This window comes from Sturnira hondurensis, unplaced genomic scaffold, assembly GCF_014824575.4.
Source record: "Sturnira hondurensis isolate 20B ecotype Veracruz unplaced genomic scaffold, ASM1482457v3 Scaffold0018484, whole genome shotgun sequence".
In the NCBI taxonomy this organism is placed as follows: Eukaryota; Metazoa; Chordata; class Mammalia; order Chiroptera; family Phyllostomidae; genus Sturnira; species Sturnira hondurensis.
Genome location: NW_028091115.1, coordinates 674,109 through 699,107, shown reverse-complemented (window position 1 = coordinate 699,107; position 24,999 = coordinate 674,109). Strand labels below are relative to the sequence as shown.

The 24,999-nt window shown below is 43.4% G+C and overlaps 1 protein-coding gene and 1 non-coding gene across 2 annotated transcripts in view; both read right to left on the bottom strand.

The window, feature by feature from the left end:
• Positions 1–8,869: 8,869 nt before the first annotated feature.
• The window catches only part of KIAA1210 (KIAA1210 ortholog), a 36,943-nt gene continuing 20,813 nt past the window's right edge, over positions 8,870–24,999 (bottom strand). The window contains exons 4-10 of the mRNA XM_037069123.1: positions 22,075–22,275; positions 19,644–19,749; positions 16,108–17,934; positions 13,787–15,891; positions 12,486–12,626; positions 11,529–11,634; positions 8,870–9,052 (exon numbers count right to left, since the gene is read on the bottom strand). Of these exons, the coding sequence (XP_036925018.1) occupies positions 8,889–9,052; positions 11,529–11,634; positions 12,486–12,626; positions 13,787–15,891; positions 16,108–17,934; positions 19,644–19,749; positions 22,075–22,275 (4,650 nt within the window). The 3' untranslated portion in view covers positions 8,870–8,888. The remainder of the gene's footprint in view (positions 9,053–11,528; positions 11,635–12,485; positions 12,627–13,786; positions 15,892–16,107; positions 17,935–19,643; positions 19,750–22,074; positions 22,276–24,999) is intronic.
• On the bottom strand, positions 10,887–11,090 carry LOC119003035 (small nucleolar RNA SNORA73 family). The gene has a single exon (XR_005069866.1). It is a non-coding gene; the product is annotated as a small nucleolar RNA SNORA73 family (small nucleolar RNA).

The following is a 24,999-nucleotide window of genomic DNA, read 5'->3' as shown; positions in this document are numbered from 1 at the left end:
AGGACTTGTGTGGACCTAAAGGTAGTTCAGGACCCTAAGGCTGCAAAGAAGAAAAGAGGCCCTTGTGAGCCACCCTAGAATCTAAGGGCCTTGGCCCTTCATTGGACACAGAACATGTCAATCTTTGCTTCTCAGCCAATGAGCTTGACGTTTGAAAAGAAAGGGCACGGCCCTTTGTCGACCCTTCCAGAGGTGGAATTCCCCACCTCTGCCCCCCGCCATTTTCTGGTGAAGCCCCGGTGGGTGGTCACTGATACCTGCCTCCCGCCTTTCCGGTTGTGAATCCTCTTCAGGGACCAACAGAACTTGTTCTTGCCTCAACAGCCGCCGTTCTGCCACCGGTCCACCGCACGTCCCGCCCCATTGCCCGAGGCGTCCTCTCGGTGGCCACCATCTTGGCCGTTGACGCCCCAGCCTGATCACTGCGCAGCCCAGATACTGCCTGGTGCCATGTCTGACACTGGTGAGAAAAATCCTGCCCTGGGGGGCCAGGAGAACCCCATAGATGATGCGGGAGCCAGGGTCTTGGAGGCGGGAGCTGAGGGCGCGGTGATTCGCGACTCTGGGCCCCACGGGAACGAGGAGGCCGAGGCCCAAGCCCAGGCCCAGGCCCAGGCCGAGGCCCAGGCCCAGGCCGAGGCCGAGGCCGAGGCCGAGGCCGAGGCTAGGGTGGTGGGAGTTGCAGGGGCCGCAAGTGGTTTGAATGAGGAGGCCCTGGAAGTGGTAGCCCTGGAGGGAGGTATCAACAGGGAGGATTCCAACATGGAGCCAGCAGACGAGGGGCAGCAGCACCCAGATGGCATGGTGGGTGCCATTCAGGAGCCAGTGGCTGACTTCCGAATCATGTTCCTGGACCTGTTGCTCACAATGATGCGCCGTGTGTATTACAACAACCGTATCATTGTGCCTTCGCGCCACGGCTTTAGAGGAGTTGAGCCCAGGTCTCGGATGCCCAGGCGTGGGGGCCGCGACCATATGTTCCCTATGCCACGAGACTCCAGGGAGAGACTTGGAGCCATTATGCCCAGGGGCACTGGATTGGAGGGCTTCTTCCTGATGCCTTGGGGCTCCGGAGAGGGGGCTGGAGACGGGGTGGCAGCCATGGTGCCCGAGGGCTCCGGAGAGGGGGCCATAGCCCTGGTGCCCGGGGGCTCGGGAGAGGGGGCGGCAGCCATGGTGCCCGAGGGCTCCGGAGAGGGGGCTGGAGAGGGGGCCATAGCCCTGGTGCCCGGGGGCTCGGGAGACGGGGCGGCAGCCATGGTGCCCGAGGGCTCCGGAGAGGGGGCCACAGCCCTGGTGCCCGGGGGCTCGGGAGAGGGGGCTGGAGACGGGGCGGCAGCCATGGTGCCCGAGGGCTCTGGAGAGGGGGCTGCAGCCACGGCACCTGAGGACCAGCCCAAGGCGGACATCGAGGAGCCCATGCAGAAGCCTGAAGGCCCAGAGGGTGAGGATGCGGGGTGGAGCAGCAGCCAGGGTGGTGAGGCCCCGGGGCTGGGGAGGCTCCGAGGTGGGCGGGCACAGCTGGCCTGTGGCCAGTCACACTCACTGCTGGGGGTGGGGACCCTCAACACGCTGCGGGCCCAGTGGGCCTCAGGAGAAGCCCAAGTCCGCAACGACCCTCCCCATCTGGAGAAAAAGTACTTTGCCCCCTCCCACCCTCTGCTAAGAGATCTGAGCTCATCGGTGCAGCTCATGGTCAGCAGACAAAAGTCCCAGTGTCCCAGGGGGCAGGTGTTCAGGAGGGAATGGGGGGAGGACATGGAAAGGGAACCTGAAGGAAACGAACAAGCAGGTTTGAACCGTACTTCATGTTGGCTCATGCCTTCTGAAAGTGTCAAGACTCTTAGAAGGTGTCTAGCTGCTCTTTTCCTAATTACTTGGATCCTTCTGCTTCTCTGGAGGCTGGAGCACTGGATGTCCCCATTCGATATGAATTGGGATTTTTTTCTGTGAATGTCTGCTCCTAAAGTCTGTCTTATTTTTTACTAAAGAGACAACTAAGTATCAGTATGAAAACACTGAGGAAGAGGTCCAAGATGCTGGAACTAAGGAAGAAAAAGAAGAGTTTAAGGAGAGCAAGAAGGACCTGAAAAGGATGTGAATCCAGCAAAGAGCAGGTCCAGAAAATCCGCATATCTGTGTATAGCTTTAAATATCACCCAACCATTCCTGGCATTTACCTGTTACTGTTTTATTTTATTGATTTATTTTTTTAAAGATTTTATTTATTTATCTTTAGAGGGGAAGGAACGAGGGAGAGAAACATCAGTATACAGTTGCCTTTCATGTGTCCCCTGCTGGGAACTGGCCTGCAGGGAACCTGCCTGCAACCCAGGCATGTGCCCTGATTGGGAATCAAACTGCGATCCTCTGGTTCGCAGGCCTGTGCTCAATCCACTGAGCTACACCAGCCAGGGCTGATTTATTTATTTTAAAGATTTTATTTATTTATTTTTAGAGAGAGGAAAGGAGGGAAAAAGAGAGGGAGAGAAATATCCATGTGTGGTTACCTCTTGCCCCAACCCCTACTGGGGACCTGGCCTGCAACCCAGACATGTGCCCTGACTAGGAATCGAAGCGGGGACCCTTTGGTTCTCAGGCGGGCACTCAATCCACTGAGCTACACCAGCCAGGGCGACAGCTTTATTTTTATTAATGCTCCCAGTAAATTAAGAAAAAAATTGTTTAAAATTAGTTTAAAAATTCAGTTTTATGTCCTTAGAATGTTAATAGAATACTCATATTCCTAGTAATATAAAACACATTATGTACTGACATATACTTAATGGTTTCGCATCAGTCTTACCAGATCTTCTGTCCTTTTCCTGTAAAGATCACTGACACATGGCAAATGCATCAGTATCCAAGACCAGTATTTCATTTAGAAAAGTGACTAGATGCAGCAGCTGAAGTAGCTGGTCTGTGTGCACTGGCTGGGGCTTCATAATTTGACCACAGAAATGCAGTCCCCTGTACCAACTAGGAGACAAGGGCTACTTAAAATAGCAAAAAGTTAAGAATTTCATGGCAAGACCACATTTAATGATTAATACTTAAACATAGATTTGGTTGCCGATTCGTGTATTTTATGTGACAGTCAAAAGAAAAGAAATTCAGAGTATGATTATTGTTTATCACTAAATTGGTAATTAAGCCTTAAGGTTTATCTTACCTTTGAGTACATTTAAATGATCAGCATTTTCTATTTTTGTACTTTCACAATTGCACATTTTATAATAACAAGCTCTCCTATGGGAGATAGGGAAACTCAGGGCCTGGGAGGGTAAGGGAGCATCATTTGTGGAATGAGCACAGGCTTTTAAGGTGGAGAGATTAATTTAAATACTAGAATGGCCTCCAAGGAGAAGGGAGAGCATTTATGGTGTTAGGCAAGAGGGAGACAAGATTGGTCTGATCACATGACTGGAGCCATGGGTCACTGGAGCACTCTCTATCCAAGGGTGCAGGTTGTAATAGGTGGACATTTGGTCCTGTCCAAAAAGCCCTTGATATTAAGTCCCACTCTTCTGTAAGATTCAAACCCTCACTCAACTTCCTAAACCCCATGAGCCATTACCAGCTAGGCTACCGAGGCAAGAAGGAATATTATAGGCAATACAGCCACAACATAATTATTGGACCAGTAAAACACGATGGTATTTCTTCATGTATTAATCCTATAAACCAGAATTGTAAATAAACATTATGGGGTGCTTGAGCCCAGCATGTTTTCTAAGCCTGGACGTTTTGGATAGGACCCAATACCAGGAACCCTTTAGTGTGGACCAAATGTCTCAGTGGACCTTTTGAACAAGACTTATGTCCTTCACGGCGGGTTGTAAGAGGGAAACGTTTTTTTCTTCTCTGCTTGTTGAGATAGACGCACAAATGCAGCAGATACACATAAGGCTATTCTCTTAGATTTGTAAAATCATTGGAGTGGGTTAGTGCTGTGTAATTGTTCATTTTCTCTCATTTCACCCTGCAGTTTGGAAGAATGGAAAGAAGATGGAGAAAGAAGAGAGACTCCATCGTGCATTCTTTTTAGGTTTTTCATTTTAAGTCCATGGGCAATTTATTAAGCACTGATAACATTCCAAAGTTTGTTACCCAAAAAGTGCTAGCCAATAATATCTACTTTATTTTTATAGATGTATGTGACAGTATTTGTTTTAGTTAAAACTAAGTTTGTTTTCATTAATAAAATGAAACGCAGGCAGGTTTTATTTAGATAAATAATCCTGACTCAAATCTCTCTTACCTCTTTGTTTTGAAAGGACTCCCTTTCCACCATTTTGTAAGCCTGCTTTAAATTACTTTGTGGCAGCTCAAAGTAAATTTAAATGTCAATTTTAGCACAATATTTGTAAAGCGAGAAATGGATGTCAAGCCTTTAGAGCTGTTCTGTCCACTGTTAGTCACTGGCGAGCTGAAATAGTCTGATTTGAGATGTGCTGTAACTATCCAAAATGTTACCTGTCTCACTAATAAATTATATATTGGTTACCTGTTTAGATGATAATATATTGAGTTAAATATACTATTAAAATTAATTTTGTCTGTCTCTTTTTTTGATGTAAGTACTAGAAAACTTAGCCTTACTCATGTGACTTGTATTATATGTCTGCTAGACAGAGTCTCTAGAGCACAGTTTCAAAGGAAACCTCTTAGATGGTCCAGCTTGCCTGGATGCCAGATAGTGCTGCTGATCCTGGGCCCAGACATTGATTTGGAGCAGTGGTTCTCAAAGTTTGGTCCCCAAAACAACATCATCAGCATCACCACTCAGGAATGCTTAGGCTCCACCCAAGGCCGCCTCAGTCAGAAAGTCTGAGGGTAGGCCCAGCAATGTGTGTTTAACAAACCTTCCAGGGGCTTCTGATGCAGCTCAGGTTTGAGAAGCTCTAGTTTAAAGCCACAGAGGAAGAAGCTCAGACTCACCTGTAGTAGGACCAGCCTTAACTCACTGGCTTGGGACTGTTGCAGGAAAACAGAACAGGATGGCAAGGGCTGGACTAGGGAGGAGACTAGAACTCACAGGGGTTGACAGGCACAGGGCTAAGAATGGGTGATGGAAGCAAAAAAATGCATAAGGAGAAAATGCTGGTTCCAGAAGGGTGCAAATACAGTACCATGTATATGAAGTCTAAAAAACATGCAAAATGACCACCATATATATTGATTGTGGATACAGATAAAGTCTTGCATGTAAAAAGTGTATACAAAGGTACCACCACACAGAAACACATGCTTGGATAGATGAACGGTTAGAATGGTGGTGACCTTTTGGGAAAAGAAAGGGAGGGGGATTTTATTGGGGAGGGCTCCACTGCGGGCCTCAACTGTATTTGTAATGTTCCATTTCTTATGCTGGGCAATGGGTAGATTGATGTTTACATTAGTATAAACATCAGTTATAGTATTCTTTATAATTTTGTATAGATCTGAAATATGCCATAAGTAATTAGGAAGATAAAAAGAGGAAAGGGAGAGAATGAACTTAATCTCTGAAATCTGCTCAAGGAAAAATAAGATAAAGTCAGAGGTGACCTGCGTGAAGGATCACAGAAGGGGAAAGGGGTTTCAGACTAGACAGCCTCCTTTCTGCATTTCGTTACGGCTTCCTGGATACCTCTCCTTCATAGCACTGATGCCTTCTCTCATACAGTATTCTGTGGTAGCACATCTCATATATTTATGTATATTATATATAATCTAAGTTACATATTTTTATATATGTTTCCCATAACACCAACCCCTGGAATGAATGTCTGAATGGTTGGGAATTTAAAGGGTTTTATTTATCTTGCCTTCCCACACCCCTAGGCAAAGAGTTTTTCTTAGTAGGTACTTAATGTTTATTAGAGTGAACTCAACACTCCCACACTCCTTTTTGGTCACCAATGGTGACATTTTAAAATGTACTTCACATAGTATTACTTATCACTGGAATCACATGGTGAGACAGAAGGCAAAGGGCTTCTTTTTGCCATTATTTGAACCCAAAGAGCTGGCCAAGTTGTAGGATTTGAGCACCTTCAAACTGATTTGTCAGTGTTTACATTGTATAAGTTGATACTATAGTTTTGCTTTTAGACCCAGGCGAAAGGGACCTGTGTCCTGAGCTCCCTGCTTTACAGGCCCCACTTTGTTGTCTTCCTACCATGCCCATCCCTACAGGGCCAGGAGGACCCTAGACCACAGAACACGGGGTGGGTCCCTACTAGCTCATGCTCTCTGGCAATCCTGAACTGTCCCCACGCCTGCTGCCAGGGCCCGAGTGCTCCTGTTGGGGCTGTCCTTGGGAGGGCCGAGTACACGGCTGGGGTCTGTGCTCCCAGGTTGAGGGATGGGATGGGACAGGGCCTGGTCTAGGAGCTAGGGCAGGGGAAGGAGAGGGGGCAGAAGCTCTTCCCTCACTGCTGGAGCAGGACTTAGAGGAGTCTGAGAATTCTAAATCCCAACTTGGGCTTTCAGGTAGTAATGAAGGCATGTCTGTCATGGAAGGAGGTACAAGTTACCTTATTTAATGGTTTATTAGTTGATTAAAACATTTCAAATGTTTTTATACACATGGATATGTGTATAAAATTGAACTCTTTCTGAACCCCACAAATTTTACAAATGCTGCAGGAGGGTCAGGTTAAATATCTGATACATCACACCTTCCCCTTGCTCACTCCATGTTACACTTTAACTGAACACAGAGGGGCCCTTTCCTTTTTATAATGGCTTATTTCAATAGCCCATATTACTATAGGACTTGGACCCAGTCCCTGGACTATAGAGTATAACAACCACCATTTTGTGCCCTTCTATTCACCCTCATCAGCATTCTTCTACCAGTCTGTTTGCTCCCCATGTTTACACAGATGAGAACCTCCTCTTTAATACCACTCTCCCTGTATAGTCAATCACTCAATTGGAGGCCATCAGCTCAATCAGGCACACTCATTTATGTCACACACCACCTCTTGAGATCATTTTGCTCCTCCCATCTGAACTGTCAAAATTCTACTTCATTTCTATCCCTATGTAACAGACAGAGACAGACTACAGAACAGGCTTTATTGAGTTTATTTGCTTTGCATATAGCTAAAATCAAGAGTGCTAAAAGCCGAAAACTTGTCAAAATGTGTCTCTAGGCATTAAAAAACCTTAACCTCTACTTAAAAACAGTTTTGTTATTAACTGTGGAAAAGAAATTGTTAATGGACAGTTCTTACATTGAGAATAACCTAATAGTGGTCCACCCAGGGAAAAGGGGGAAGGAAGGTAGGGGATAACTAATTTCTACTTTAACTATTCACTATGGAAATACAAGGGAAATAAAATCCAATCACAAAAACCTAGCATTATCAAAAAATCAAAGGTACAATATTAGGAACAAAAGATGTTTTACAGACAAAATGCAAAATCCAGCATATGACTATACAATGTCATACTATACTATCAGCAAAGCCAAATGTTTAAACTAGCTCTGGCACCTCACTATCCCTCTAATTTTTTTTTTTTGCACGAGGCAACACTCCACTCAGAACTTAAAGGCACAGTTATGTCTATCCCTGCAGTTTTGTTTAAGCAAACTAGTCCCAACGTGGCAGAGGCAGACACAGTGAAAGGTATACTGAGAAGACAGACACTTCTGGGTCTCCTAAGAAGATAAGCTAGGTGTTGTCCAGGCATCCAAAGGTAGCTCTACCCTAGTGCTTGGTTTGTTTGGGGGATGAAACAGAGGGGAATATTTAGGATGAATGGTTCACTGGGGAGGTGAGGACTGTTGAACTTAGTGACTTTTTAGGTGTATGCCTTTAGGAATGTGGGCAGGGAGAGGCTGATGTAATCACCTAAGGCTCCCAGTTACCAGAAAGTGAATTGTTTGATGGCAGATTTGCTTTGGGCTAAAACCTTGGGAAACAGCTTTCTGAGGGAAAGGGCCAAAAAACTGGGCTACACAGTGGTCTCTACCCTAACTGGAGCTAGGGGTAAGACGACTCTCCACTGGCCCCAGACTTCCTTCCTGGAACACTTCTTGACTGAGAGTACAGCTTTTGGCATTTATAGAATTTTGAATTTCAACAGTGCCTTCAATGCTTATAAAACAGGATATGTATGATATCCAGACCACTTCTGAGCAACTGGAGAGGGTCACAGTGGTGTTGGAGCAAGCAGTCAAAGACTGATGAACTAACCATCCAAAGGAGCACAATAATCCCCAAGAAATAGTCTGCCTCTTAGAAAAGCACTTGCTGCTGTCAGACTTGTGACAGGCTGATGTGGGAAATGTGTAAGGAGGGAGCTCTGTATAAATTGCAGGCATGGGGGATTCCCAGATGTTCAAAGGGCACTAGGCTGATTACAGGACTGGCTGTACAAACTTTTTCTTGAAAACCCAGAATTTTCACTTCTACCACCTCTTCTAGGGGGCTTTGCAAAATTTGGAGCAGCAACCAAAACAACTGGAGTATTAACTAGGTTCATAAACCTAAAAGCCAATCCTAGGGCAAGAATCATCTGGACATTTCCACTAGAATTAATTTATTTGATAAAGAAAATGACCCTTTTCTTAGTAGCTCCAACAAAATGTTTTTGCTTTTGCCCTTCTAAAACACAATGTCCCAAGTTAAAGATTTCCCAATTCTACAGCACTGCAAACATTTTACGCAGTTTTTATAGAGGAAATGCTGGTTTTTTTTCGGATGCTGGCAATGACTATACTGATTATTAGGCATTCATGGCATGTTTCAGTTGCATACTTATTAGGCTTTAATTCCCATTTTAAGGCTTTCTGCTTATTAAAATGGTTACAGTAAATAAATCAGTACATGGCATTAGTACAGCTCTTAGCAAATATCATTTTAAATGCTGATGCTCCACCCAGGAGCTATTTACTGCCTGATTTCTGTTATATGGCTCCATGCTTGGGCTTTCTTCTTGGCCATGGAGAACCAGATTGGCTCAGTTGGCTCTTGGAACATGGCTGGGTGAGCTGAAGAATGTCTGGTTTCTTTTCTCATGGCAGGCACTTGAAATATCTTCTGATTTTCAAATCCTACAGGAACCACACAGCAAATAACACACAGAGTAAGAAGCCCCAGAGTAAGAGCCCCAGAGTAAGAGCCCCAGAGTAAGAAGCCTCCTGGGTGGAGGGAGAAGCCCCAGGGGTACTGAGCTATGTTTATAGGATGCAATAAAATTTTCCTTCTTCCATGTTTATCCTGGTTCCTACAACTCAGTGCATGGGCAATGCAATGAGTAGTATGGCAAAGGGGCAACATCAATATGGCTATGGCCACAGGGACCTGGAAAAGAGAAGGTCTGAGAGAAAATGCTTACAGCTGTAACTGCCAATCTTTACGTGGTTAGTATTGGATTGAGACTTTTGAATTGGGACCAGAGAAATCATATTGTATGGTATCTGTTCAGTATTTTAAATGTAAAACAGGGTAATATTACTTTTGTTTTGGTAACCCATGATGTTGTATGACATGAATGGTGACAAAATAGCTCCATCCAATAAAAGTCTATGATAAATAATACTGTACCAACTACTCTGACCATGCAAACTACCTCCCTATTCTCCAATTCTACTCCTTTCCTCCTCCTGTCTTATGGTTGATTGACTTAGTAGCTTAGACTCAACCAATGGTTCTCAATCCTGACTACACATTAGAATTACCTAGAGCTCTTTTTAAAATACCGAGTCCCATGCCATTTCCTAAACTAACTGAATTAGAATATCTAGCAATGGAATATCTGTAATTTTCTGAAAGCTCACCAGGTGATTCTAATGCACAGTGAGTTGAGAACCACTTGATAGGAGTATAGTGCCCAGAGACTATCAATAGCTATGAGCAGGTCAAGTGCTGCTATTTCATGGCCTAATTTCTTCACTAGGGGGACTAAGGAAAAGGGCAAAGATGATTCATTATAAATTCATCCTCCCTGTTTCCTGCTCCTCCTGAAAAAAAAAAATCCCTTTGGTATGTAACCATTGATGAAATCACATTCTATTCTATCCCAGCAAAATATTTATTTTTTTCAACTTTCAACATTTCCCCACCTCTCATACCCCTGACTCAGAATACAGAGGGGCTGAAACAAAGTCTTTTAAATAGTTAAAAAAAAAAAAACAAGTCAGCCCTGGCTGAGTGGCTCAGTGGATTGAGCACTGGCGTGTGGACGGAAAGGTTGCCAGTTCGATTGATTCCCAGTTAGGGCACGTGCCTGGGTTTTGGGCCAGGCCCCCAGCTAGGGGTGTGAGAGAGGCAACCAATTGCCTTTTCTCTCGTACACCATGTTTCTCTCCCTCTCTTTCTCCCTCCTTTCCCCTCTCTCTAAAAATAAATAACCCAGCAGTCCTAGAACCCGAAACACTAATTAGAAAGAACATAAGCACCCCTATGTTCATTGCAGTGTTTTTCACAATTGCCAAGATATGGAATCAGCCCAAGTGTCTATCAATAGATGAGTGGATAAAACAACTATGGGACATTTACACAATGGAATTCTACTTGGCCGTAAAAAAAAAGGAAAATTTTACTTTTTGCAACAGTGTGGTTGGACCTGGAGAGCATTATGCTAAGTGAAATAAGCCAATCAGAGAAAGACAAATACCATATGATTTCACTCATATGTGGAATCTAATGAACAAACTGAACTAACAAGCAGAACAGAGGCAGACTCATAGATGGAGAATAGATGACAGCTAGTTGGGAGGGTAGGTTAGGGGGTGGAAGGAGTAAGCAAAAAGGAAGAAGGACTCATGGACATGGACAACAATGTGGTGGTTGCTGGGGGAGGAGGATATAAGGGGACTAAATGGTAATGGGAAAAATATAACAAAAAAGATTATATATTCTAAAAAAAATGTTTTTTCTCTCTAGAAATGTTTTCTGCATGGTTTGTCTCCTCAGTCATTGTCCAAAGGACTCTGAGAAGCTGTAGGAATGTGCAGGCACAGACTCAAGGCCCAGCTTTCTCTCCAATATTGTGGAAAGGGACTGTACATCACAGGGCAGAGCCCTATGCTCCCCTATGCCACCTGGACAGAGCCCAGGGAGAGTGACCTCCCAGGGTATCCACTTTGATTTAAAAATTTTTAAATAAAATCTTTAAGAAAACAATTCAATACCACTGGGTCTTTATAGTGGGTTATTCTTAACAGCTTCATTGGGAAACACTGCTTTACTATGAACTGGAAAGTAGCTTGGTTCTTTCCCCTTGAATACTAGCCTCAGGAACATTTTAGTAAATGATCACAATTTTGTACCTACACAATTGTACCTACTTTGATGGGGTAAAAGACTGGAAGCTCATCTGAAAGTTACACACTGGATTTGTAGTAATCATAATGATTGGATTTTCCTAAAACAAGCTAATATCTGTATCTAATGGAAGAGCCATGAGAGAATTATGAAGCTGATTTGGAGTCAGGGGAATACATTTTGTCTGGGCTTGAAATGACAAAAGTCTCACAGCATTCTGTCAGAGCTATTTGGGGTGGGTATTGGGGTATGCATTTTTACCTGGATCGGTAGACTTAGGTAGTGTCATCTGTTCAATCTTCTCCTGTCTATCGACATTGGAAGTGGAAATTTCTCTTGGTTGAGTTTGATGTACACAGCCAGCTCCCTTTAATTCAACAATGAAACCAGCAAATTACTCAGAAAGTCACAAGGTATAAACCCTGTCATAGGTATTACGAATTAAACATTAATCAAAAGGAAAGAGATAGAGAGAAAAGGAAAGAAATGGCATTGAGAAGACCTTGGTTCAGAATTTAGGTTCACAAAACCTAAGCTGATTCAAGTTTATCACTTCTCAGATCTGGAAGAAAATGTTGTCTAATCATACAAAGAGTAAACAGGTTAACATGAGAATTATTTAACTTGAGAACAACCTTTCACGTAGCACTTAACAGCAAGCTAACGGAATGTGGTAGTTACAAAGAAATCTTATCAATTAATTGGAGTTCCATAGGATTTCTACTTAGCAAAACTTGTTGACACCTGACTTGTACTCTTTGCATTAGAAAACACTGTAACTACAGGTCTTTTCAAAATTGTACAGTTTAAGCTTTTCAAATTAACCTCTCCACAACTGGTCTAAGTTAAGGCATAAATATATGTAAGGATAGTTGCTCACCCCAGTGGTTACCTTTAAGGGTTTTTCATGACTTACTCCTCATTTCTCAACCAATTTCATGGAATCCTGCTCTAGAATATTTAGGACAGGATTTGACTTACAGAATCTTCTCATAGTCATTACTTTAGCATACCCTTTAAGAACACAAAGTGGGGCACACTTGTTTGAGTACAAAGCAAGTCGTTCCCTGAAGAGTCCCCCTGCCTTGATTAATGCAGTTCAAGAAGTGGGGAGCTACATGTCTGGCAAAGTTCCCAGTGCAAGCTTAATCAATTGCCTCCAGCAACTTTTTGGAGCATTTTGTGGGCTGGCCCAGGTCCTACTTCATATCTACCTACCTTAGTCTCAGTCTCTGGTCCAGCTCTATTACTGGCTTTCAGCTCTTTCATAGTAATCTCAGTCTGGAACTTCCTCTGCCTCTGCTTTGCCACGGTTATCCAAGCTGGCTCTGAGGTGGCATAATCTGATTGTTGATCAGCCTTTTCTGAGAAAGGAATTCAAGGAATTAGAACTGTAGCAAGGGAGGCAGAGTCTTGAGCCTGGGTGGGTCCTCCCCATAATAATATTCTAATGGGATCCTTGTGAATTGTCAGGTAAAAATAAATAGATATTGTATAGAGAAGGGTCCCATTCTTTTGTGCCCTCCCCACAACCTGGCAAGGCAGGAGTTCCTTGGGTAGTTAAGAAGCTATATTTAAAAGTTTGACAGTGACCAGAGGAGAGAGGGGAGGTAATTTCAGGGGAAAGGGGGAAGAGAGGTTTACAGGAACAAGTATAAAGGACACATGGACAACAAATAAGGGGGGTGGAAATGGGAGGGAGGTGGGGAGCACTGGGGGTGGGCTGGGATGGAAGTAAAAGGCAGAAAACTGTATTTGAACAACAATTAAATGAATGAATGAATGAATGAATGAATGAATAAATAAATAAATAGAAAAGTTTGCATGCTGTCCTGTTACTGGTCCCTTTCCCTCATTTGTCCGTCCCTTTTCCTATCTCCAAATTATGATATGATGATGGTTGTTAGGTACGCTGGAAAAATTTCTAGGAGGCCAGAGGCTTTAGTTATTGATGTCACTCCTCTAACTCCAAGGAAATACTTACAATATTTGAAATTTCATAATTCCTCATGCAAGTATGTGGATACATAGGTGTGGTTATAGGCATACACAACACTATGTGATAGTGAGTGCAAAGGTGCAAAGAGTTGGGAGGCATTGGTGTTCAAAAGATCACCTAGATCTGGATTCTTGAACATTTCAGGTGAGTGAAGTAGCTACGGGAGAACAAAGAAAATGAAGATTTCAAGCTGAGAGTCTGCACATAGTGCTCTATTAGTGAGTTGGCTTTAAAAATCTACATAGTGTTGGGGGGAAGCATAATGACACATGTAAAAGTGTTTTGAGAAAAGTATATAATTCCATCTAAAGGTAAGGTGTACAGTGGGGGAGAGAATGAAAAAAATGGTCATGTGTCCATTAGAAAACCCATGAACATAGATAGAATGGGCCACTGTCTTGCCTCTAAATCAACAATCCAGCCCTATCAAAGAAACAACTCAGCAGGCAAGACTAGAACACACTTCTTCCTATTAAAGACTTTGATTTCCAGTTCTTCCCTCCATTTGGTACCTACAGACAGTCTTACCTGGGCTCTTGTAAGCAGGTTGCTTCTTGGGCGTGCTGTCAGATTTGGGCTTGCTCTGTCGCTTCTTGGCAAGGTCAGATATTGTGGTGAGGTTCTCTTCAGTGTGGAAGAGTACCTTGGAAGCACTTCTGATTTGTGATTCTTTACCTACAGAAGTTGAAATTGGGCCCAAGGAGGGTGAAGGAAGCTTGGCAACATGCTCCTGTTCCTTACTCTTATACTTCTGTGAGGAAGGGATCCTCCTCAGTTGGGCTCCGAAAAGGTTTTCAACAGCCTCACTGGTGGATAAATTTGAATAGCCATCATTTCGATCACTACTCTCAAGAACTTCCTCCTTAGGATAACTATCCCCAGAAATGGATGTTGGCCAGGCAGGAGTGAGAGTGAACTTCACAGATTTGGTAGCAGAAGTCGGGATGTTCTTAATGAGATCTTCAGAGCCTTGGCTGTGTTTTCTAGTTTCATTTGGAGAAGCTGGACCTGTTGGAAGGGAACAGCTGCTAAGATTGCTCTCAAAAATGGTTGCCTTAGCAGCAACACTCATGGAACTTGAATAAACTTGTTGCTGATATTCAGGACCTGCAAAAGCCTGAAAAGGTTGTCTGGGAGGCAGGTGATGCCCAGCATTGCTACACTCTATAGGTACACTCACTGAGCCTGTTGACAAAATCTGTGGCTGGAATTCAGCCCCACCCTCAGCTTGGAAAGTGCATCTTGAAGGCTGCTGCTCTTCAGAACACCTCCATTCTTCATGAGACCTCTGAGAAACTGAGGAGACTTCTTGCTTGTGCTCAAACTTTCCATATGCCTGGGAAAGGTATCTGGGAGGCCACTGCTCTTGAGGAGCACTCTCTGAATATGAGAAAACTTCTTGCGGGTTTTCAGGCCTCTCCAAAGACTGTAAAGGGCATTTTGTAGGCAGCAGCTTTGAAGAGATGCCTCCCTCAATATCAGCACTCTCCCAACCTGAGAAAACTTGGTACTCAACTTTAGGACCCAGCAAAGATTTGGAAGGTTGATTTGAAGCCAGAGGATCCACATAAACCTGCTGCTCCTTCTCAGGGCTCTCTGAAAAGATATACTGTGCCATGTACTTCACAAATGACTGGGAAGGACACCTGGAAAGTAGTGATTTCTTAGACATGCTTCCTTCAACAGCAGTGTTCTGTAGACCTGAGGATATTTCCTGAGCTTCAAAGTTTAAGAAGTGGATGGGATATTTGGGAGGCTGTGCTCTCCCAGAAATGACTCTCTGAACAGCAGCTTTCTCAAACCTTGGCGACATTTGCTGAACTTTATGTCTAACAATGGACCAATGCCTGGGAGGTGGCAGCTCTGTAGAAGTGCCCCTTTCATTGGCGATACTCTCTGGACCTGCAGAGATTGGTTTTCTCAGAGCCTCAGAAGGCAATCTGGGCTGCAGAGGCTCTGTCAAAGTGCTGCTCTCAGCTACGGTGCTCTCTGGACCTGTATGTGCTTGTTGCTTGAAGTTAGGGCTCACCCAGGGCTGGAAAGTATTTGTGGGATGTATTGGCTCCACAAGACCACTCCATTGTTCAGGAGCACTCAATGGACGTTCAAAGACTTTTTGCTGGGCAACTGGTCTCATTAGGGGCTGAGAAGGCATTCTGGGAGGCCGGGGCTCCATAGGAATGCCGCACTCCACAGCAATGCTCTTTGGACCTGCAGAGGGTTGTTCAAAGCTGGTTTTCACGTAGGGGTAAAAGGTGTGTCTCGGAGGCATCACCTCCATAGGACTGCCCCATTCTTTGGAAGCACTCCCTGAGTCACAGGTAATATTCTCTGGCTGTAAATTAAGCCTGACCAAAGGCTGGCAAGGACATTTTGGAGGCAGCAGCTCTACAAACATGCCTTTATTACCAGTAGTGTTCTCTGAGACAATGTGCTGGGCTTCAGGATTTGTCAAGCATTGGGGACATTTCGAGAATGGTGGCTCCACTGAAACAACCTTCTCAGCACCCTCTGAACCTAAGAACACATTTTGTTCAACTTCTGGGTTCACCAAGGGGTGGGCAAGGAGTTTAGGAGGCAGGGGCTCCATAGAAATTCTCCCCTCAACAACTGTGCTCTCTGGACCTGCAGAGATTTCTTGCTCAGATATTGGTTTCACCAGGGGCTGAGAATGAGTTCCTGGAGGTGGTAGTTCCATAGAAGTGATCCCTTCAATAGTACCAATTTCTGGGCCTGAGGGGACTGGTTGCTCAACTTTACGCCTCAACTGGCGCCTTGAAGACACTCTGGGAGGCAGCGGCTCCATAGCAATGGCCCACTCAAGAGCAGTACTCTCTGTACTGGCAGAGACTTGTTGCTTGGGTTTAGGCTTCAGCCAAGGCTGGTAAATGTGCCTGGAAGGCATTGGTACCCATTCTGAAGAAGTATTCATTGAACCTTTGGAGAGTTGTTGCTGAACAAATGGCCTCATAAAAGGCTGAGGAGGGTGTCTAGGAGGAGCCTGCTCCACAGAAAGACCCCACTCCTCAGCTGTATTCTTTGAAACTGAGAACACTTCCTTTTGGTCTTTGGGCTTCTCCGAGGCCAGGGAAGGGTGCCTAGGAGGCTGATCTTCCTCAGAGCTGCTCCAGCGCTTAGCAGTATGGTATTTTTCAAGATAACTATTTGATTCTGTGGATACAGAATCTTTAGACTCCCCCAGAGTTTGGGACGCACAACTGGCAGCCAGCTGCTCATGAGAACTGCTCAATTTCCCAACAAAACTGCTTGATTCTACAAAGCCTTCTTCATCATCTTCCGGCTCCCCTGAAGACTGGAAAGCATAACTGGGAGCCACCTGCTGTTTAGAACTACTGCCCTTCTGTGAAGCACTCTCTAAATCTGAAAAGAGATTTTCATCTTCAGGTTCCCCTGAGGAGTGCAAATAATATCCAGGAGTCAGCTGCTGCTCAAAACCACTTTCCATCTCTGAAGTACTGTCTGCATTTGAGGAGATTTCTTCAGCTTCTGGCTTCCTCAAGGACCAGGAAGGGTGTCTGGGAGGCAGATCTTCCTCAGAGCTGCTCCAATCTTTAGCAGTATTGTATTTTTCAAAATACCTTTTTGATTCTGTGGACATTTTGTCTTCAGGCTCCCCCAAAGCCCAGGTTGCACGACTGGGAGCCAGCTGCTCATGAGAACTGCTCAATTTCCCGACAAAACTGCTTGATTCTGCAAAGCCTTCTTCATCATCTTCGGGGTCCCCCGAGGACTGCCAAAAGTATCCAGGAGCCAGCTGCTGCTCAGAACCACTTTCTATCTCTGAAGTACTGTCTGCATCTGAGGCGACTTCTTCAGCTTCTGGCTTCCCCGTGGACCGGGAGAGGCTTCTGGGAGGCAGCCTCTCTACAGAAACGCCTCTCTCTGGCAAATCACTTGCCATACCCAAAATGCTTGCTGGAAAGGCCTGGAGGACATTTCCAGGAGGCTTCCTCTTGCAGATATTTGAGATATCTTGAGCTGACTCCATTTTAAATTTGGCACTTTGTGAATCAAATCTAGAAGCAGCTTCCTCTTCTGACTGGATATGAAAAGGACCCATATATACCTGAGCCTCCCCTGCCACTGAGAACATGACATTTTCTTGGGTTGTAGAGGGGCTTTCCACCACTGATGAAAGAGAAGCTCTGGCTTCTGACTTGGTTCCTGAAGCCCCATCTTCTCGGTATTGTGATGGACCACTAATCATGGGCGCTTTCCTGTGTTTAGGTATAGGATGAGATATTGATGCTTTTCTGGTTTCATAATCTAAACCAGCCTTTCTCCGTTCCATGTAGTTTTTATCTGAAAGCAACTCCTGAGGAATGGTGGCTTCTGCTTGAGTGGCTAGAGCTATGGGCTGCTCCATGACTTGCTTCTCCAAGGGCAACCGCCGGAAATGGATATCCCTGGCAGTCTTATCGGCAGATGGGGACCCAGCTCTATTACCTAAGTCAAGCCTTCGACTAGATTTTGTAGTGCTCCTTCCTCTGGGTCTACTCTCACTCTTTCCTGAAGCACTTGATCCTTTTTTTCCACTTTGTCTTCCATATGCTAAGTAGCCCTGACTCCCAGTATCATCTGTCTTTGTAGCCTGATCTGTTGTCTTAGAAATCTCAGGGTTGTTGCTCTGTTCCTGAGTCAAGGGACCTGTACCAAACAGAAGTAAGGAAAGTAAAAATATGTGTGCTTTTGACTTGTTAAAATAAGAACAATTTGCATTGGCCTAATGGGTACCCATTTGTTATTGTATTCCCTAGTATGAAGAAGTAGTTATTCAGAAGACAGAGAGCAATTTGGTCACTATTAGCCTTCTGCAGTTGAAAATTTTAAAATCAAAGTGAACTATGAGTTTTATAAATTGATTCCATGATTGACTTATTACCATTACATCAATATCCTGGTGCACCATTAGGGTGAGACCCATCAAAAGACAATTTTTTGTACTTGCAGCAATGATTATCTTTCAGGAAACTAAGTGGGGCAGGGCAAGGGAAAATTTTACTTTCTAATTAGTATTTATATTTTCTACTTAATTCTATTTAATTTTCACATCATGTGCAGGTATCGGTTCACTTTTGTAGAAAGGTATCAACAGGAATTATCTGGGAGGTAAAATTATGGTCACTTTTCTTCTGATTTCTACTGTCCTGTATGAAAATAAGCTGATGTAATATACGTGCAAATAAACTCTTGGAAAGCCTTAACTGCATTGCTTCATAAGCTTTAGGTGAAGCACAAAGCAACAATTAACTATATTGTTCCTTTTCCCTTTATACTTTTACCAAGGAACTCAGCTTGATGCCCAGGTGGGACTGCTCCCTGCTAGCTTCCCTCCCTCATCATTCACTGCACCTAGTGGCTTCATATCCAACATGCAACACTGAGCATAGCTGGATGCACTCAAAACATTCCCATTACATGAAAACCAATCAGTATTTGCCCCCATAGGCAGTGAATCAATTCTATCCCCTGCACTACAGGGACAACTATTAAAAATAAATATGAGAAAAGATTAAAAAAGAAAGTAAAAGGGATTAAGGGATTACTCATCTCTTTTTCACTCTAACCCTCCCTCTCTCTCTTACAGAAGTTTTGATAGTTTTCATGGGAAATTTTGTTTAGGAATATCCTCTCTTCAAACACACATGTGAAATGCTTTGTGGAAAAAATATGAAATAACTGTTTGATTTAATTTGTGGAACTGGAATTTTGTTTTATCAGGTATTACTTAAATTAGGTTTCCATCAGCTGGAGCCAATATCCACATACACACAGAGAGAAATTATCACTACTATTGGGGATTTGATGGGTGTTGGCTGCCAAGGACATTTGTCTGCAACTGCCCCAGCCCTCTCTGCCCGTGGATATGAGAACTGGTCTCACTATTGATTTATGACCTTTTCTCTCTACTAGAAAAGAAAAACAACTTTAAAAAACTAGCTTTGACCCAATTCTGTTATTATTGTCTGGTTCTGTTGCTGAGGGAAAATGCCAAGGTAGAAATCATTGGCTGCCCACTAAGGGCTCACTAAGGAACTCAGCATGTACATTAGACTTAGAGAGAATTAAATAAACTTATAAACAAACACAAAATACCTCTGGTTGGAAACTCATTTAGAGAAAATAGGGATTCAGTTATGACCCTTTATCTAAATCCCACACAAGTGGCAATTGTATTAATTAGGTGGTTTAGATGGAGAAACCTAGGTCATATTAGTATGCATCTTAAATTGAAAGCTCTCTGAGGACCAAGGACAGCAGGCCCGGGGAATTATCATTATATAGCTCCCATCACATAGCACTGTGCAATTAATCTTGTAATACATGCTTCTGGGTGAGGATGAAGATGTGCCAACCTGCACTGTCTTTTTTTGGCTTCTTTTCATGAGTTGCTTTTGGTTGGGTTTTACTCTTCTCTTCAGCAACCAGTGGAAGGCTCAGCTCCTCCTGCTTTGGCTTCACCTATAAAAGGAAAATAAAGCTTGAATCAGAATACAGTGCTCACCCACACCTTCATGATTATCAAAGGAAAAAAATCAAGAAAAACATCTGTGATATCCAAATGGTTCTGCTGGAAGCACAACAATACCATTTACAGTGAAAATTATCTCCAATGGCATCCATCACCTGGTGATAATTTTACCTATTGGAAGTGTTCCACCTACATTTGAAGTTTCTAATCTCTGAGTGATATGCTTAAAGAAACTATCTAAAACACTGAAATACACGGCAGGGCAATAAATCTTAAAATGGGGTATTGGGCCTGACAACAATCATATTCTTGGCAACATTAGAATTACAAAATTTGCTTTATCAGACCTGGGAACCAAATTTAAATCCTGCTTGGCTTTTTTTAAAAAGGGAACTTAGTGAGAACATGAATTGTCTTTCCAGCCTAGAAGAATAAAGAGGATCATGGTTTCGTTGGGAAGGAAGAGAGGAAAAGATGAAGGGTTCAGCCTTTATACTGAAGGGGTTGAAATTGGTTCAGAATAAACAAGGTTTTCAGATAATTACAGTGCAACTTTAGAAATATCAGAGTAGCATCGTATTGAACGGTGTCCAGAATTTGCTTAATGTAAGCCTTTATGACTTGCATTTAAAGGCAAACATACAACTCTTTATGCTCCCATTTGATGTGCCACTGCAAACAGACTTAGCCCAAATTACTTCTGAGTAAGTGAGGTCAGGTAAACCTGGGTTCAAATCTCTGCTCCATCATTTACTCTCTTGTAGATTCCTGGGCATATTATTCTCTATCACTGTGTCCACATCTATAAATTAGAGATAACGGAAAACCTCCTGTGGGACTTGAAGACCTAAGAAATTCTACAGCAGGGAGCAACTGACAGCAGCTTCTGTGTCATATATGATCCTGGACCCCTTTGTAGTCATTTCAGTGTCAGGTAGAGTCACAAGGAAAAAGTTCCCTGTGTCCCAGCCTTCTTAGAGAGTGCCTTTCCTCAATTAGGCTATGCAGAAGGAACTCAAAAGGGTCACACTAAGCTTCTCTTAGCCAATATTCCCCTTCTCCAAGGTTGTGGTCAAGTGTCCAGGTGATAATGCATATGTAAGGTTTAGTGCATAGTAATTGGTCACCCTCTCCTTGGCACAGAACCAAGGAAATTCTCTCAGAGCCACCAGAGGGCCTACTGCCTGGCTTATTGTTTTTTCAACTTTTGTCGTTTTTTTCCCCCTAAAGGTACATTAAGATTTGTAAGCAAGGAGCAGCATGGCAGGGTGAAAGAGTATTGAGTTGTAAGTCAGAAGAATGGGTTCTGGTCCTTGCTCTACAACCACAGAGTGTTTGACCTTGGCCAGCTACTTGTGCTTTAATTTCCTTCCCTATAAAATACTATAACCATGAAATCATTTACTCTCAATCAGCTCTGATTTACAGCCCTTTGCTTATAGCCCACGGTCACTGAGAAATTAGGTGTTTGACCAAAATGAATCAGTCTTCCAGGTAAGTGACACATCCTTATAAACATCAACATCTTTTAATTCTTAGGTTTTAGTAAAAATCATTTCCAAAGGAATTACTTCCCTACTTTTCTAAACAGATCAGGGAACATAGTTTAACTTTTCTTGGTGACTCAGGCAAGTAATAAATATGACCTATTACAGTGGACTATGATACAGTGTAGCCTTGAAGGACTTGTAAATGTGGACAAGGTTCTTGATCCCTATACCCATTTATGGGCCTGTCTCTGCTATCAACTATCACTTCTCTTTGCTATCAGACCTCCAAGTCTGATCTGTGGCCATATTTTTAACAGAATTGGATTTCTAAGTGTAGCTCTGCCTCTAGAAAGTCACATGATGGGAATTTGTGACACTGAGAGATATTTGGAGGTGTTAATAGCTGAGTTTTAAATACTTGGAGTTTTCCCAAATGACTGGAACAGTGTTGCAATTTGTAACATATGGGTTCTACCTGATTAGTAATTAAAAGAATACTGATTTGGGCTATGGTTGAATTTCCCCTACAAAGAGGGTTGAGTGAATTCCCTGATATTAAGACAATAAACAGTTTCTGGGAATTTAGGTTATTTCTACTTCTTCCATTCATTTTATGCAAGTTCCCCATGTATAGGACATTCCAATCACTAGATGCATTTTTGCTCACCTCTCCGTGGGTTTTTAAGCCTGGCACAGTGCTCTTGACGTTACCATCCCTACTTAGGATCCCCCAAACCATACCACCTCCCTAGGTGCAGTTTGCAAAGCTTGGAATTCATCCTTTATTATAAATGAGTTTATTCCCAGGTCTCTTGAAGAACTTACAGTCACTTGAGGGCTCTTCTCCTTTTGTTTTCGGGGGCTTAAAGCCATACTGTGTTCAGAAGCTGAAGAATACAAACAGTCCTGGGTGGTGGCTGGGCTGCTGAAACCAATGGGCAGCTGGGTATTGCTGGAAGAGGTGGGCACAGCAAATGTGGTCAAGGACTGAGAGCGAATAGGTTCAGATGAAGGCTCAAAGGAGCTCTGGAGAAAGTAGAAGAAAAGAAACAAGTCAATTCCTTATGCTATCACTGGCCTCCAAAATTGAACATTCCTCTGGATGAACAATTCCTAAATCAGAAATCCCTCATGAACCATTGTCTCTTTTTACCACAACAATTTGATACTTCATGTCAATAGGCTCATTGGTGGCAAGGTGCACAGTTTCTGCTTGTCCCCTGGCAGGTGAGAAACATGAAACAAGAAATTCAAGTGGCTCCCCTGCTTAGGAAGCACTCAGGATAGGAGTCCAACCATTTAATAGAGTCTACAAAGTCAGAGAATTTGCATGTTCTCTTCTCCTGTAGCCTGGTTTTATTAACAGGAGAGGCTGATTGAAGTGAGAAGAACCATCTGTGTCCCAAAACCCATTAAGGTTCTGGGACTTCTCCATAGGAGGGCTTAGTAGAGGAAAGAAAATCAGATTGGAAAAGGTTGTGTCTGTAAATGAGTTTACATAGATAGCACACTGCCCTTACTTATATTACTGTTCATGTATATGAGGCTGATAGGAGAACCCTGAGGAACTGAGTGCTCCCACACCCAATGGTGTAGGGATGGAGAATATCAACTTGTCCTCATTATGGCTGGGTTCCTTCCTGGACCTCCTAGTTGGGTTCCTCCATAGGGGCTTCAAAACAGTTCCCTCTGGGATTCCTAATAACACCTTTTACACATCAAAGAGACACCCTAGAGAGCCTCTCATTCTTAAGAATCTACAAATATTTGTGTTAGGATACACCCCTTTGAAGGCTAGGTGATAAGCCATCTCTCTCCTGGACACCAGTGGCAAATGATGTAGTTTAGCAGGTGGACAGAATTTCCATTTGTGTTTACTCACTACTTCTTTCCAAACTAGTTCTATGCAGAACCAGAGACCCCTTTGGTATTTGCAGCTTACACATTCCTTCACATTTCCCGACCACCATTGTATGTTGATCCAGTGATAACTTTTGCTACTATCTTGGTTCCAAATATGGTTCTTTTATAGCTTATGAATCCAATCCCTGGGAACTTAACACTGTGCTGATGATATAGCCAGCTCAACACTCTGTTTTGGATTCTAGGAAAAGGGAGAGGAATGGCCCGGTTATTTTTGTGGAGTCAACCAAACAAAATTAGGAATGGTCCCAAACCTGCCCTAACTTCTTTCTACAACTGTCATTCATTAATTTATCTAACCCCTCTTCTCAGTTCTATATATTGGCTTATGTTACCTTGTGGAAATACAAATTTAACACTCAGTTTACAGAGTATTATGTCTTGTTTTACTATTCTGAAAAGTTTTCATGCTTCAGGGTGTTCCTGTAGTTCCTATAGAGCTATACTGCGCCTCTTGGAGATGTTCCAAGAACTACTTGCCTTTTGAGCCTTTGACTGAATGGCTCACATACAACCTAGCTCCCCAGTATCCCAAAGTCACCCCCCTAGACAGTTTCAGAATGAGTTTTTCCCCACGGTGATGGTTCTTTCAGACAAATGCTTGATGAAAATATTAAAATGTGTTTTATTTTTTTCCAAAGAGCTGCCTTACCCCAACTAACAACAAAGGAGTGTCCAGCAACCCTATCAACAAGTGCTGAGGATCCCTTCTTCTGGCATAACCCTAATTCCTTCCCCAAAATATTCTATGTTAGTAGGCACTAGGCCTGGCACATCTTACAGATGTTGAGGTGAAAGGAGCACATTTAACTCCAGCTGTTAACCAGAAGCTGTCTGTGCTAAGCTCCCTCTGAGACACAGGAGCAATACTGAAAACATCTGATGTTGGGTAGAGAGAGGGTATATCAGCACTCAGCATACAAGGAAGGAGGAATGGTTTGCAGGAGGGGCGGGTAAGGGAAAGTAGAGAAAGGAATCCCATTTCCTTCCCTCGATTTTCTTTAAAAAACCTACCAGGAAGGGGTTCAGTTTGCTTTCTTTCAGTTTCTTTGATACCTCATAGAACCTTGTGGTTCTCTCCTATGGTAACTTCTCTAGGTTTCTCTGAACTGATACAATTGAGGGAAGAAAAGGCAGGGCCTTTAAAAGAGCCCTACTTCCCAGGCGGAATCCAGATATTGATGGTTTTTGTTTTAAGACAACTGGTGGGATTATTTAGGAGTTTTTTGTGCTTCTGTTTAGAAATGGGACACTTTCTCTTCATGCCAGAGGACAAGACAATGGTTCATAATGCTAGTCCCCAGAAGACTCATTCAGAGAGCCTGTGAAGCCTGTAGCAAGGCTCCTCCCCTGAGAGTCTTATTTGACAGGTCTTGATATGTCCTTAAGTGTCCTTTTCAACAACCACCTCAGGTGATTCTGATGCTGGGAGGTTCTCAGACCATACTTTGACAAACACAGTCCAGAGATCCAGAGATCCAGAAAGTTTATTTGAATAGTTTTTTTCAAAATTTACTAGTAAGTATAAGGGAAGTTATAAAATATATAAAATAAACAAACAGCCTCTCTCAAACAAGCAGCATCTAGCTTCAGTGAGCCCTGTATATCTTGCTAAGTTGCCCCCAGCCCAGCACTAGCAGCAGCTGGCCTTGGTTCACAACTTGGACTCACCTGGGCACCTCCAAGTCCAACACAAGTAGCAGCAACCTACAGATCACTTTGTAGCTTATGTTGTGTGACCCTGGACAGAACACAGTCAGTGGCTGACCTTGGACAGGCCAACAGCAATCAAGGCTCAACTACAACAAAAAAATGGTACACACAGCC